Below are 15,182 nucleotides of genomic sequence, written 5' to 3' on the forward strand. Positions count from 1 at the left end.
ACTCTACCGAACTGGACTGCTGGTGAATCCCATAAAGTGTTTATGAGTGGCTCAAGCTGCCGCTGCTGACCTGTGGACTGAAGTGCCGATTTCCAGGCAACGCAGATGGGAGTTGCTCCAAAGAACCTTTCTAAACAGGTTCCCCCTTCAACCCACATACCCTTTCTTTCCCTCTATCTCTGGTAGGTGGTGGGTTACAGAGAGGTTAAAGTGTTTAAGAACCATCATTAAAAATAGATTTTGAAAAAATTAAAGTTACACTAGAATCTCCCTGAATAGAGACTTTGGAGTGCATAATACAATGTAATTTAGGATCTATAGACGATTGCTTCTCGGCCTTTTGGCTAAGATCAAGTGTAGGATCTATAGACGAAAGGCAAACCACTTAGCTACCTCCCTTGCCTTGTGGAGGAAACTCCAATGGCCACAGAATTGACTATCAGTCTCTGGTGACTGTGACCCGCAGGATTGTGTCTATCCGAACCCAAAGGCTTGGCATTACCATGAGTCTTTGCACAAGGTGCATGCAAGTGGGCAGAACTGCCCAGGAGGAAGCAATTCTCAAACTCAAGCTGCCACAGTGCCTGCCTGTCTCCCTGTGGGGGCTCGTTAGCAGCTCTTCTCCTCAGCATTGGAGGTGACTAGAACTTTTGTTCATTGAGGACCTGACTCCCCTCAGGGCCCCTTTCTAATGAGCACTCTTCCTTTTCCGCAGTAAGAATCATTAACAAGAAGTATTAGGTGTGTCTCCCTGAAATTCACAGATCTGGCCAAAACCCCCTCCTGCCTGACTGGCCCAGTGAACTCACAATCTTCCTGGTGGTTGTTGGTTTGGTGGGGCAGGGCCAGGAGGGCTGGCGGTGGAGGGGCAACCTCGGCTGTAATCCTGTAATCCATCTGGACTGTGACACAACGTGACTGAGCTTCCTGAAGGAAGCATTCCTCTCTTGGACGCTAGCCCAAGGTCACAGGAAGGAAAGCAAAATTCCTGTGTTAGCTGGTGTTAAGCAGGAGGGCGTCCTCCAAGGCTGGGTTCCTGGACTCTGGGGGAATGGCACCATGCACTGCCTGCTGGAGAAGGAATAGACCACGCCCCGCAGGATGGGCCTGGCTGTGAGGCATGGGGTAGTCAGGGGATTTCATGGGCATGAGCTCTTGACCATACTTCCTTCTCCATAAAATGAATCCTACAGCTCGCAGGGATGTTGTGTGCGTTGCTATGGTGATAGATAAATAAAGCATTCTCAAAGCCCAAAAATGGTGGTGCTGGTAGTGGTGCGGCTGGAAAAGCAAGTCATTGCCTGAAAGACGGACAGCAAATCACTGTCCTCTCCGTGATGGACGCGGTCTGACGTCAGCACTGTGGAGAACAGCCTCAGATGAACATAGCGTGGGGCCCTGTGATCAAGTCTGGGCTGCATGCCATGGTGGAAGCCATGTCAGTCTGGGCAGAGGGAGTCTGTGGCCTCCATCCTTGTTTTTATCAAGGGTACCTGGGTCCTTTGAACAGCACCGGGGCAGGGGCTGAGAGAGAGACAGCTGGTGTCTTCAGAAGGCCCATCCTGAGAGCCTCCTCCCCACCGAATCTTGCTTGGCAAACCTTCATTCTCTCTCTTTTTTTTCTTTTGTTTTTTTCTTTTGTTTTTTTTTGTTTGGTTTCTCTGTGTAGCTCTGGCTATCCTGGAACTCACTGTATAGACCAGGCTAGCCTTGAACTCAGAAATCCACCTGCTTCTGACTCCCAAGTGCTGGGATTAAAGGCGTGCACCACCACTGCCTGGCAGTGAATCTTCATTCTTGCAGGCTGGCATTTTTATGCCTATCCTGATAACTACATCCAAATTGCCCCTCCCCCCCCCTACATGGGGCACCTTTCAAAGTCTCCGATTGACTGGACCACACATAGTTATGAATCAGCATGGAGTTTTGCCTTCTGGGAGAATTTTTCCTCCATGTTGTCTTTTCGGAACTTTCCTCATTGTGTCTGGCCATCACTGGCCATCACTGGCTAAAACCATCACCCCACCCCCAGTCCCCGGAGAGCAATCCTTACTCCAGGCCCATCCTGTGTTGACTGACCATGAGGTAAGAGGAGCAGGAACACATACCGCGGGCACCATGCTGCCGAGTCATGACATTCACTCGTTCCTTCCGGATATCTCTGGGTCAGCGGCATTTCACAACGGAATGCTGCTGCGCATACTTGGTTTTGCGATATCGTGGCTAACATCTATTTTTTGATGGGCAGATAAGTCGGGTTGAATAGTTTCTTGGTATCCATGGCCGAGCAGTCACCTTTATTAACCCAGAAGCAAGCCTGTGGGAGCCTTTGGAAAGGACTGTCATTGGTGGAAGAAGTGGATTTACTCCAGGGCCCTGGAGTGTATAGAATGACAGTTCTCTTCCCAGGACTGACTCGACAGGCCTCGGGCTGCCCTTCACACTTTATGTGTGTGCGTGCACGTGTAAACATGCCTGTGGAGGCCAGGGGAAACCTGGCCTGGGCCCTGGAGTGTCATTTCTCAGCAGCTATCTACTTTTGCCCTTTTAAAGACATGGTCTGGGCTGGAGAGATGGCTCAGTGGTTAAGAGCGCGGACTGCTCTTCCAGAGGTCCTGAGTTCAAATCTCAGCAACTACATGGTGGCTCACAACCATCTGTAATGGGATCTGATGCCCTCTTCTGGTGTGTCTGAAGACAGCGACATTGTACTCACATTACATTAAGTAAATAAATAAATAAATAAATAAATAAATAAATAAATAAATAAATAAGAAAGACATGGTCTATTACTGGCCTGGAACTCACAGGAGTAGGGTAGGCTGGTGGCTATAAAGTCTAAGGCTCTGCCTCTTTCTTTTCCGGGTGCTAAGTTCTAGGAACCAAATGTACATCACAAACCAAATGTGTTTGTGAGCACATTACCAGCTGAGCTGTCTGCGGAATCCCACATTTTCAAAACTTGCTGCATCATGAGGCTGAAGTGGCAGGTAACCTCCGCAAAGCCTGTGCCAGGTCACCCACTCATGGTTTCCATCCAAAATTGTCAGTCTTTGTGGGTGGCCAGCAAATAAATCAGAGAAGGGGCTGGAGAAATGGCTCAGCGTTTAAGAGTGCTGACTGTGCTTCCGAAGGTCCTGAGTTCAATTCCCAGCAACCACATGGTGGCTCACAACCATCTGCACAGCTATAGTGTACTCATATACATAAAATAAATTAATAAATCTTAAAAAAATAAATCAGAGGAGACCACATAAGGTAGAGAGTGCTAACCTAGAATCCAAGATGCATGACCCCAAGCTGAAGATGCTTTGTGTTTCTTTTTTCATAGTGGGGATGGGGGGGGTGGGGGGCTGGGGGGTAGGGGGTGGTGGGGTGGTGGGGTGGTGGTGGTTATGTAGCTGAAATGTTGATGTTTTTTCTTCTCTATTTTTATTAATTAATTAATTATTTTGGTTTGGGTTTTTGGATTTGTTTTTTTCGAGACAGGGTTTCTCTATGTAGCCCTGGTTGTCCTGAACTCACTCTGTAGACCAGGCTGGCCTCGAACTCAGAAATCCTCCTGCCTCTGCCTCCCAGAGTGCTGGGATTACAGGCGTGTGCCACCACCACCCAGCTTCTTCTCTATTTTTGAAAGGTATTTTAGCTGAGTTAAAAAAAAATGTTCCTTTTAGTACTTTAATGTGTTACTCAAAAATGAGATATTTGCTGTCATCCTTGTTTCTTTTTTCTTTATATAATGTCCTTTAAAATAATTTTAATGTATGTGTGTATATGTGAAGAGATAGATAGATAGATAGATAGATAGATAGATAGATAGAATATATATGCACAGGTGTGCCTGAGGAGATGCGAAGTTCTGGAGCTGGAATGGCAGGTGGTGTGAGCCGCCGGGCAGTGCTGGGAACCAGGCTCTGGTCCCACGCTGCAAACGGATCCCACTCCTCACTCCCAGACCTTCTCTCCAGCAATGCTTGCCAGTGTCTTGTTCTCTAGCTGTTTTTCTCTTATCTTTTCCTCTTACCTTTATCTTTGCTTTTGAGCGATTCATGATATGTCTGGTGCAGTGGTCACAGTGACTGGTTTTGTGTTGTCTGTCACTGAATGTCTTGAATTTATGAGTTTATAGTTTGTTTTGTTTTGTTTTGTTTTCAAGACAGGGTTTCTCTGTGTAGCCCTGGCTGTCCTGGAACTCACTCTGTAGACCAGGCTGGCCTTGAATTCAGAAATCCGCCTCCCAAGTGCTGGGACTACAGGTGTGCGCTACCACGCCCGGCGAGTTTATAGTTTTTGGCAAGTTTGGAAAATACTGTCTATTTCTTTCTTAAAAATTATTCCTTTTGCCAGGAGTGGTGGCTCATGCCTTTAATCCCAGCACTTGGGAACCAGGGGCAGGTAGATCTCTGACTTTAGGGCCAACTGGTCTACAGAACAAGTTACTGGACAACCAGGATTACAAGAAACCCTATCTTGAAAAAACAACAACAAAAATTATTCCTTTTATATTTTGACATTAAATATAATTATATCATTTCCACCTTTCTTTTCTCTCTCTCTAAAACCCTTCTATATTCCTGACTGTCCTTCAAATTTGTGGCCTTCTGTTTGATGTTGGTGTGTGTGTGTGTGTGTGTGTGTGTGTGAACAAATCTACATAATGTTATTTCTATGTGTATTGTTTTCAGGGCTGGCCACTTGGTAATGGATAATAACTTGATGTGCTCTTCCCTGGAGAAGACTGTGTCTCCTGCTCTCAGCTTTTCTTAGTTGCCGGTAGCTCCTGGTGTGCAGCTGAAGCCCGGTGGGCTCCTCCCCTCCCCTGTCCACTTTAACATGTCCACTGTTGCTGTCCATGTTCAGCTCAGGTCTAGGAAGCCATGTTGGTGAGACTTGATGGATATAGTTTCTGATGTTCCTAGGAGACACACTCTCACGGCAAACTCTCGGTTCCCCTGGCTCTTACAGTCTTCCACCCTCTGACTCCCGAGCCTTGGGTTTGGGAGTTGTGTTGTAGATGTATCAGCTGGAACTGGCTCTAGGACTCTGCATTGTGATTGGTTGTCGGGTTCAATCTGTCTATTGCAAAGACAAGTTTCCTTGATGAGGGGTGAGAACTGGACTTATTGAATCTGAAGATTTAGAGCGAGGGGCTTCAGATGAGTGAGACCCTGTGGCACTTGTCTTTCTGGGTGTCTTGGTTAGGGTTTTACTGCTGTGAGCAGACATCATGACCAAGGCAAGTCTTATAAGGACAACATTTAATTGGGGCTGGCTTACAGGATCAGAGGTTCGGTCCATTGCCATCAAAGTGGGAGCATGGCAGTGTCCAGGCAGGCATGGTGCAGGAGGAGCTGAGAGTTCTACATCTTCATCTGAAAGCTGCTTACTAGTAGAAGACTCACTTCCAGGCAGCTAGGGTGAGGGCCTTACAGCCCACACCCACAGTGACACAGCTATTCCAGCAAGGCCACACCTTCTAATAGGGCCACTCCCTGGGCTGAGCATATACAAACCGTCACACTGGGTCTGGATTACCTCCTTCAATATAATCTTTTCTAGTTGCATCCATTTGTCTGCAGGTTCACGATTTCATTTTTCTTCATAGGTGAATAATATTCTATGTGTATATTACCACAGTGTCATTCTCTAGATTGGTTAAAGGACATCGGGGTTGTCCCCAGGTCCTGGCTATCGTGACTCGAGCAGCAAGGCACATGGCTGAGCCAGGGTCTGCTGATTAGGATGACAAGTCCTTTGGGCACGTGCCAAGGAGTGGTATAACTGAGTGACATGGTAGATTTCCTTTCGGGTTTTTTGAGAGTTCTCCACACTGATTTCCAGAGTGGCTGGACCCCTGCGTGACCGTGCCCATGGAGGTTAGGGTTCTCCCTTATCCCTTCCAGCATCTGTTCTCAGTTATCGAACGTTGACATTCTGAATATTGTCATTTCTTTACAATTTTTTCTCTTCGTTTTTGCTCTTATTTGTGTGGGGTGTTTTGCCTGTGTGTATGTCTATGCAACGCATCACAAGGTGTCCATGGAGGCCAGAAAGGGTGTTGTATTCACTCTGTGGGACTGGAATTACAGACAGCTGTGAGCCACCATGTAGGTGCCGAGAGTCAAACCCAGTCCTGCAGAAGAGCAGCTGGCGCTCTGCGCATGAGCCATCTCTCCAGCAAATGCTAGCACTTCTTCAGTGTTTTCCCCACCTTCGTCTTGCCTGCTCCCCTCTCCGTTGCTTACACACGGTTTGCGGTTGTCCCAGGGCTCACTGGTGTTCCGCTCACTTCTTTGGACTCCTCCCTCCTTGTTTTAAATATTTCCATCTGTCTTTTTTTATAACATTTATTCATTTGTGTGTGTGTGTACATCCGTGTGCACATGCACTCCGGCACATGTGTGTGGGTAGAGTTTGGAGGACCAGCTTTGGGGGGTTACTGTTTTCCTTTTGCCCTGTGGGTCCCACGGATCAAACTGAGGTTGTTGGGCTGGGTGGGAAGCCCCCTTATCAGTTGATCCACCTACAGGCTCCCTGAATAATTCTATTTTTAAGTTTTCAATTTCATGAATTTTAAGTAATATCTAATCTGTTACTTGTAACACATAGGAGCTTGTCAGGGGCTGTGGTTTTCATCATTGTATATTAAACTAAACATTTAAACGATTTTATTAACTTTCAACATAGGGGATATTGCTACAATACTACAATAACCGTTTTAATGTCTTCTGCTAAAATTCTCTTATGGTGCAAACTGTAGGTTGGCTTTGATTTTTTTTTTTTTTTTTTTTTTGGTTTTTTTCAAGACAGGGTTTCTCTGTGTAGCCCTGGCTGTCCTGGAACTCACTCTGTAGACCAGGATGGCCTCGAACTCAGAAATCCGCCTGCCTCTGCCTCCCAAGTGCTGGGATTAAAGGCGTGCGCCACCACTGCCCGGCGATTTTTTTTTTTTTAATCTTATTTTATGTATATGACGAGTACACTGTCGCTGTCTTCAGACATAGCAGAAGAGGGCATCAGATCCCATTACAGATGGTTGTGAGCCACCATGTGGTTACTGGGAACCTTTGAGCTCAGGACCTCTGGAAGAGCATTCAGTGCTCTTAACCACTGAGCCATCTCTCTCCAGCTGTGCCTTTGATTCTTAGTCTCCTCACTACTTCCTGCTAGCTTTCCTGAAAGCTTGGTCATCTTCTTAGATTTCTCACTATTGGCTGCATCTTCCTGCTAGCTTTCATCAAAGCTTGGTCACCTTCTTAGATTTCTCACTATTGGCGGCGTCTTCCTGCTAGCTTTCGTGAAAGATCGGTCATCTTAGATTCCTCATTATGGGCCGTGTGCGTCTTCCCGAGGGCTTATGTGAACGCTCTCGTCTTCCGCCGGATACCAGACATAATTTTGTCATTTGGGATGTTGAGGATTTTTGCCTCCAATAAAAGTTTTGTGGCTTGCGGGGCAGTGGTGGCGAACGCCTGTAATCCCAGTACTTTGGGACGCAGAGGCAGGCAGATTTCTGAGTTCGAGGCCAGCCTGGTCTACAGAGTGAGTTCCAGAACAGCCAGGGCTACACAGAGAAACCCTGTCTCCAAAAAACAAAAAACAAACAAACAAAAAAAAAGGTTTTGTGGCTTTTGTTCTGGGATGAAGTGAAATTATTTGGAGGGAGTCTGATAGTATTTTGTCATTTTTTTAGTGATTAGGCAGACATGGAAGAGCGCTCAGGCAGTCCCTTCTCTGCCTCGCTTGGACTGAACTCAGGGTCTCACACACTTGCTAGGCTATTGCTCTACACGAAGCGAAGCCCCAAAGAGTCATCTAGGAGTAAGTCTAGGGGAAGTGCCTGGATGTCTGGAAGTGGACATCCCACCTCCAAGGCTGATCCACCTCTACGGTGTAGGGTAACTTCTTCCCCAAAGGCTCACAGGGAACGCCTGCTCCGTAGCAGGTGGCCCTAGTGGGAGACGATGGAAGGCAGCAGTGTGCGCATGCCCATGGAGGGGAGTCTAGGACCGTGGCTCTCTCCTCTCCCCGCCTCCGGGTCTACGTCATGTAAAGGTTGTTTCTCTGCTCTGTGACATTGCCACGATAGTCTGCTTCAGCACAGGCCTAGAAACAAGAGCCATGTGGTCACGGAATGCAGTTTCCGCAACTCTGAGCCATTTTCGTCACAACGACAGAAAGCTGACAATACAGTAAACGCCAGCCTTCCTGGGGATCCCATCCGGTGTCTGTCAGCTATGGGGTTCTGTAGCCTGGCTTGTGGGAAACATTATCTTTGTGTCTTTGTGCGCACCAGATACTATTCCTCGAATCTTCCTGGAGCCTCTTTCCCCGGTCCTGGTCCTGTTAGTGGGCTGCTGGACTCCTGAGGGGACTTTGCAGAGCACCCCTGCACCGTGCTGCCCTGAGCAGTGTGGCTGTCTTCCTGCCTTGGGGAGTTCTGAGCTCCTTCTCACTTCCCTGGCTGGCTGGGCCAGACTATACATTTCTGAGCACTTGTATGTCAGGGGGTCACTGCCATGTTCTCCTATTTTCACTATGACAGGATTCCTTATTTTATGTATTCGGTCTATTTTTTTCTCAGGTAGAAAACTAACTCTGATCCTTGTCACCCCTTGATACATACACATACATACATTATATATATATATATATATATATATATATATATATATATATATATATATAATTTTGAGATAGGGTCTCACATAATTTTTCTTTGAGCTTGAAATAGCAAAGGAGGATCCTTCTGCCTGTCTCCATAGCGCTGGGATTATGGGATCATAGGCCTGTGCCACCATGTCTGATATTTTACAGTGCCGCGGTCAGAAACTCATGCTAGACACTGTCCCAACTAAACCACATCTCCCCTCCCTCAGACGCTTGAGCCAGGTCTCACTCTGTAGTCCAAGCTGGCCTAGAACTCCCAGTCACCTTCTAGCCTTCGTCTACTGAATGTAGGAATTAAGGTGTGAACCATCATGGCCCATTCCACCTTGCCTGGAAGCACACATTTTTGTTTTTTGTTTGTAACACCAGCTAGATCAAGCAAATTCTTTGTCTATTAATTCTTTGTGTTTTCTTATTGTCCCCATTATTTGTTCCTTTCTCTTTGGGATTATCTCCTGATGTTCTTAGTGATTTGAAAAGATACTTTCCGGCACATACTGCAAGTTCCTTTCTCACACTGATTTAAAGAGAAATGGAAACTGTGTTTCCCGTAGCCAGATCCTTCTTTCTGAAGCAAGGGTTGAGGCTCTGAGCCTAAAATCCCACTGTCACACTTCTGCTGTAAAGCAGGAGTCGGCAAACTGCAGCCCTATAAACCACCAGCTTCTGTAAATAAGGTTGTATTGGCATCGAACTACCGCCATTTATTTAGACATCATCTATGCAGATGTAGAATTCTCAGGCTCTGAGAGCTAATCCTCCAGACTGCCTATGTAGATTATCATGGCGAATGCTTGAGAACCTGTCCCCAACTCTGGACCACGTGTTTGCTTGTGGCTTGAATCGTAGATGCCAAAGAAGACATGTAGCTAGGCTCCCTCCGCCAAGAGCCAGCATCCAAGCCTCTCTCACCCTTGAGCCTGTTGGTCACAGACGTTCTGTTTTCTAAAATATTAACCCTCATGCTCCAACAGCAGCCGCCAAAGTAAGAGAAGATGTGACCAGGGCGAGGGGCCAAGTGCTCCGTGGGCGGCAACTCAAACCCGTTCCCAAACTGACAGGAAATAGCTCACTCTGCTACACCAGGGGAAACTGACTACAGGTAGATTTTTAAATTTGATTTATTTATTTATTTATTTATTTATTTATTTATTTATTATACTGGGCGACTGAGCAACAAGCCCCACGTGGACCGCTGTTTCAAATTCAAAGGAAGCCTCCAGAGTATGCCAGGGTCTGATCTGCCCCAGAGGTATAAGGCATCCTAAAAGACAATGGGGAAACAGATCTGGGCAGAGCAGACACACTAACGGTGGCTGGAAAAGGCACCTCAGACTGGTACAGAGGGGCAAGTGCAAAATCCTAATTCGGAGGGGTTAAATAATCCAGAAGCAGCAACCTAGGGGTGACAGTGGGGAGAGCAGCCAGAGAAGACACTCTCTCCTGGGACACTTATGGCTCAAAGAGGAAGCATGGGGGCTGCCAGGCAAAAAAATAAAATAAAATAAAATAAAATAAAATAAAATAAAATAAAATAAAATAAAGTAAAGTAAAGTAAAGTAAAATAAAATAAAAAAAATACTAAAACTAATACAAAAGAAACTGGGGAAGAGCCTTGAGGACATGGGCACAGGGGAAAATTTCCTGAACAGAACACTAATAGCCTATGCTCTAAGATCAAGAATTGACAAATGGGACCTCATAAAATTACAAAGTTTCTGTAAGGCAAAGGACACCATCAAAAGGACAAAACAGCAATTGACAAACTGGGAAAAGAGCTTTACCAATCTTATATCCGATAGAGGGCTAATATGCAATATATACAACGAACTCAAGAAGTTAGACCCCAGAGAACCAAATAACCCTATTAAAAATGGGGTACAGAGCTAAACAAAGAATTTTCACCTGAGGAATATCGAATGGCTAGAAGCACCTAAAGAAATGTTCAACATCCTTAGTCATCAGGAAAATGCAAATCAAAACCACCCTGAGATTTCACCTCACACTAGTCAGAATGGCTAAGATAAAAAACTCAGGAGAGAGCAGGTGTTGATGAGGATGCGGAGAAAGAGGAACACTTCTCCACTGCTGGTGGGCATGTAAGCTGGTACAACCACTCTGGAAATCAGTTTGGGGTTCCTCAGAAAACTGGGCAAAATACTACTGGAGGACCCCACTATACCACTCCTGAGCATATACTTAGAGGATTCTCCAGCATGAAATAAGGACACATGCTCCACTATGTTCATAGCAGCCTTATTTATAATAGCCAGAAGCTGGAAAGAATCCAGATGTCCCTCAATGGAGGAATGGATACAGAAAATGTGGTATATATACACAATGGAGTACTATTCGGCCATTAAAAACAATGAATTCATGAAATTCTTAGACAAATAGATGGAACTGGAAAATATCATCCTGAATGAGGATCACAAAATAACACACATGGTATGCACTCACTGATGAGTGGATATTAGCCCAGAAGCTTGGAATACCCAAGACACAATTCACATATCAAATGATGCCCAAGAAGGAGGAAGAACAAAGTATGGATCCTTGGGTCCTTTGTAGAAAGGGGAAAAATACCCACAGAAGGAGACACAGAGACAAAAGGTTGAGCAGAGTCTGAGGGAAAGACCAAGGGAAAGACCATCCAGAGACTGCCCCACCTAGGGATCCATCCCATATACAGTTATAAAACCCAGACACTATTGTGGATGGCCACAAGTGCTGGCTAGCCAGATATAGCTATCACTTGGAAGGCTCTCCTAGTGCACGACAAATACAGAGGAGGACACCCTCAGCCAGGCATTGAACTGAGCACAGGGTCCCCATTGGGGAAGCTAGAGAAAGGACCCAAGGAGCTGAAGGGGTTTGCAGTGCAACAGGAGGAACAACAATGAGTCACCCAGGACTCCCAGAGCTCCCAGGGACAAAACCATCACCCAAACAGTACACATGGAGTTACCCATGGCCCCAGACACATAGGCAGCAGAGGATGGTCTTGTTAGGAGAGGCCCTTGGTCCTGGAAAGACTTGATGTGTAGAGGAATACCAGGACAGGGAATGGAGGGGGGAGGGTTGATTGGTGAAAGGGAGATGGCTTATAGGATTTTCGGGGGAGGGGAGAATCAGGAAAGGGGACATTTGAAATGTTAATAAAGACTATATCTAATAAAAATTAAAAATAATTTTTAATAAAAAACCACAGTTGTTTGGTCAGACTACTTTGGGTCTTTGTCCTACTAACAGAGGTTAAACTTTGGTTTTGGGTAGGACAATTTTGTTGGGTCTTCATTTTAAGTTTTAAAAACTGGGCATCATACACTGCAGTAACCTCGTGAATATACTTTATATGTGTGTAGATTTCCTCACAATAACGAAGGTCTGGCAAGGGTTCGCTCTGGCCAACCTACTATACAGGGCTATTTTGCCAGCGTTTAAAAAAAAAAAAAAAAGCTAGATACATATACATCTTAACGCGAGTGAATTTTGAGGCGTTTGGAGGCGTATGTGCTTCGAAACCCTAACCAAATCATCCATCATTCCTAGCTGCCAGGGACCCTTCAGTGGCTTCCTGCGCTGGAGTCGCCATTCGGTTTTCCACCCAGCGCTTTGCCTCAGGTTCCTCTCAGCTTCCGGCTTCCAAACCCCACCTGCCCCTCCTCTGCTGCACCACAAGCCCCCATTCTTTTGAAGCAACCTTGGGGTCCACAAAGGGCTCCTCCTCTGCGGAGGCTGGGGGTTTGTCGTAAGGGTTGATTTTACATCAACCTTCCCAGCCGCCGAACCGAGTAAAAGCGGGGACTCGCCTGGACACAACAGTCTACTCCCCCGCACCAGGTCGACACCCTAATAATCAGTCGGGGGTTAGAATCTGAACCGGCGAGGCAGGGCACTGCGCATCCCCAGTGGCGCGTGCCCAGTGGGGAGCGCACGTCCAGCAGATCCCCGAGACTCCCGGCAGGTGCCCCACCCGCGTCTCGCGTGCGCACTCGGGCACAGGGCACGGTCTGTCCACAGCTCTGACGAGCTCAACCGAAACCCAGCAGTAATGCTCCCAGGGCCGCGCCAGAGAGCTGCCTCACGAGGCCACCAGGGTCGGTCCGCAGGCCCGGGAACAGAGCCGAACCACGAGACCCAGGGCACACACAGCACGGCTCGGCGCCCCGCCTGCGTTCCTGTGCGCGTGCGCCACCCGCAATCTCGGTTTCGCACTGGACACCCCGCCCCACACCATCCCTACGGCGAACCGCGAGGCCCAAAGAGCGGCTGATCGCCGCGGGCCGAGGGCGGGGCGTCGCGCTGAGGTCAGAGCGGCGGCGGTCGGCCCCGCGGTGGTTGGCTGCGCCGCGTTGGCCGCGCCCTGGTTGGCTTGCAGGTCGCGGGCTGGGCGGCCGGCCGGGCTGAGGTCGGGGCTCGGGCGCCGGCCGGGTTTACGCGGTGCTGGGCTCCGCTGCGGTCCGGGTCGGTGACGGCGCGCGCGAGGGCGCGGCCAGGCGCTGAGGGCGGGGACGGCGTGCGGGCGTGCGGGCGGCGCCTAGGGGAGGAGACCGGCCCATGGACCCGCGGGGCCCGGTGCCCCAGACTCGGTGCCGCCGGGACGGAGCCCAAGATGTCGGCCTAGGCCGGGCTGCGACGACAAGGACTGAGCGGCTACTGGACGCCGGCGTGCACCGCCGCTGGGCCGGGGAGTGCTGCCTCTGACGCCGGGGCGCACGGGCGGAGAGAGGCCGGCGCGTGGGGAGCGGGCCGCGCGGCACCATGTCGGCCAAGGTGCGGCTCAAGAAGCTGGAGCAGCTGCTCCTGGACGGGCCGTGGCGCAATGAGAGCGCCCTGAGCGTGGAGACGCTGCTGGACGTGCTGGTGTGCCTTTACACCGAGTGCAGCCACTCGGCGCTGCGCCGCGACAAGTATGTGGCGGAGTTCCTCGAGTGGGGTGAGTAAGGTGCCGCTCACCCCCCTGCGCCTCTCACTTCTCGCACCCGCGCCGGGCCTCCCTGGTCCTGCGCTCCGGAGCCACATCCTCCGTTCGCACTCCCCCCACTCCCGGCCATCGCCCTGGCCGCTTCCTAGACCCACCCTCTGAGTCTGGATATCATTTCCTGCAGCGCTCCCTGGGATATCCGCCCTGCCCCCGCCCCGGACTAGCCTTTGGGGTCCAGAGTCGGGCCTGGAGCTACCCCTCCCAACCCTAGACTCTGCCGGGTGGGAGGGCAGACCCTGGACCTTTTGCATCTTCTCACCCCCCGCCCCTGATCGGTGGGCCTTCCGAATGCATCGTCCTAGAGCCCAGCCCCTAGGGCTCCACCCAGGTGACAGCCGGTCCACCTTCCCTCGATGTCCACCGCCCCAATATCCCTTTCTTTTAGCACGTCCAAGCGATTTTTTTTAAATGTTAAAGGCTTTATTTCAGATACACCATGCAAAAGCCCACCCACTCACCCCTCCCCGACTCCCGAATTGTAATCGTGTCAGACTCGAAACATTTCGGGGTGTGTGTATGTTGGAGGGGGGAGCGCAGCTACAACTGTCGCTTGAAAACTTCTTCATCTGATCCTGGGTATTCTGTTCATTTAGGGATCTAATGCAGTAACCATAGGGCGGATAACCTATTGTGCTTTATTAAGACAAATGCTTGATTAAGTCATTCATTGACAGTTCCCAACACAGGTTAAAGAGTAAGGTTTCAACCAACCCAACAGTAATTTCCCCTTAAGACCCCCAGTGCCCTCACAAGGACTGAGGAGGAGGAAGTGTGGCTTAGGTTCAGGTCCACTTTGTAAATCTTGTCCGTGGTTGCCTTCGTCACTGGGCTAAGACTGTGCAGTTTGAACCAGTCATTTCTAATCTTTGGGACGGATAAAGTTGATATTTACCCGAGGAAACAAATGTGTTCCACAGGGAGGCCTCCTCCTCTCACACTGTCGACCGGAATCTAGAGCTGTGTGTAGGACTTAAATATCACTTGTTTTAAGAGGGCTTCTGCCGGGTTGCTGCTCAGTGAGATGTTGCTGCAGATGCTTGAGAGCAGCTGGAGGGGGCAAGGGCCTTGGTTGTGAGGGGCCTCCGCTCTTGGTCACATGGAAGGCTGAGCCCTTAGTTGAGAACACTGGCTTTCTGGACTATCAGTGACACAATTTCCAGTTGGATAGTGAACTGACTTCAGAGTTGCTTTGAAAGTGAGGTCTTTAGTTAAAGCACGCTGCAATCTGAGACTTCTCAGCATTGGACTTGCCCTCCTTAGCATTGGAGCTTGAGATCTAGGCACTTCCACAGTCAGGCTCAGCTGGGTGCCAGCGTGAGTGATCGGGCAGAGAGAGCTGAGGAGGTGTGGTCCAGGTGTCCTCTGGCCTGGGACCTGGGAGGCACCAGGACTGGATGTGCCAGAAGGCAGGGTGCACTTCCCAGGAGGACGCTCTGCTTGGCTTGTGAAGAGGGCAGATTTTGTAATATTTGACCTCTCCAAATCTAAACAGAAGCTGTGTGCTGTAGTGTAGACATAGTTTTAA

General features: G+C 48.9%; 1 protein-coding gene across 2 annotated transcripts in view; it reads left to right on the forward strand.

The window, feature by feature from the left end:
- Nucleotides 1-13,044: 13,044 nt before the first annotated feature.
- The window catches only part of Cdc42bpb (CDC42 binding protein kinase beta), an 82,371-nt gene continuing 80,233 nt past the window's right edge, over nt 13,045-15,182 (forward strand). Inside the window, exon 1 of one of the 2 annotated variants that reach the window (XR_007978270.1) lies at nt 13,045-13,609. Coding sequence is in view for 1 of the 2 variants with exons in the window: in XM_052184983.1 (XP_052040943.1) it covers nt 13,435-13,609 (175 nt within the window). In the remaining variant the exon portion in view is untranslated. The remainder of the gene's footprint in view (nt 13,610-15,182) is intronic. The other variant, XM_052184983.1, reaches the window with a different exon arrangement.

Source organism: Apodemus sylvaticus, chromosome 6 (assembly GCF_947179515.1).
Source record: "Apodemus sylvaticus chromosome 6, mApoSyl1.1, whole genome shotgun sequence".
In the NCBI taxonomy this organism is placed as follows: Eukaryota; Metazoa; Chordata; class Mammalia; order Rodentia; family Muridae; genus Apodemus; species Apodemus sylvaticus.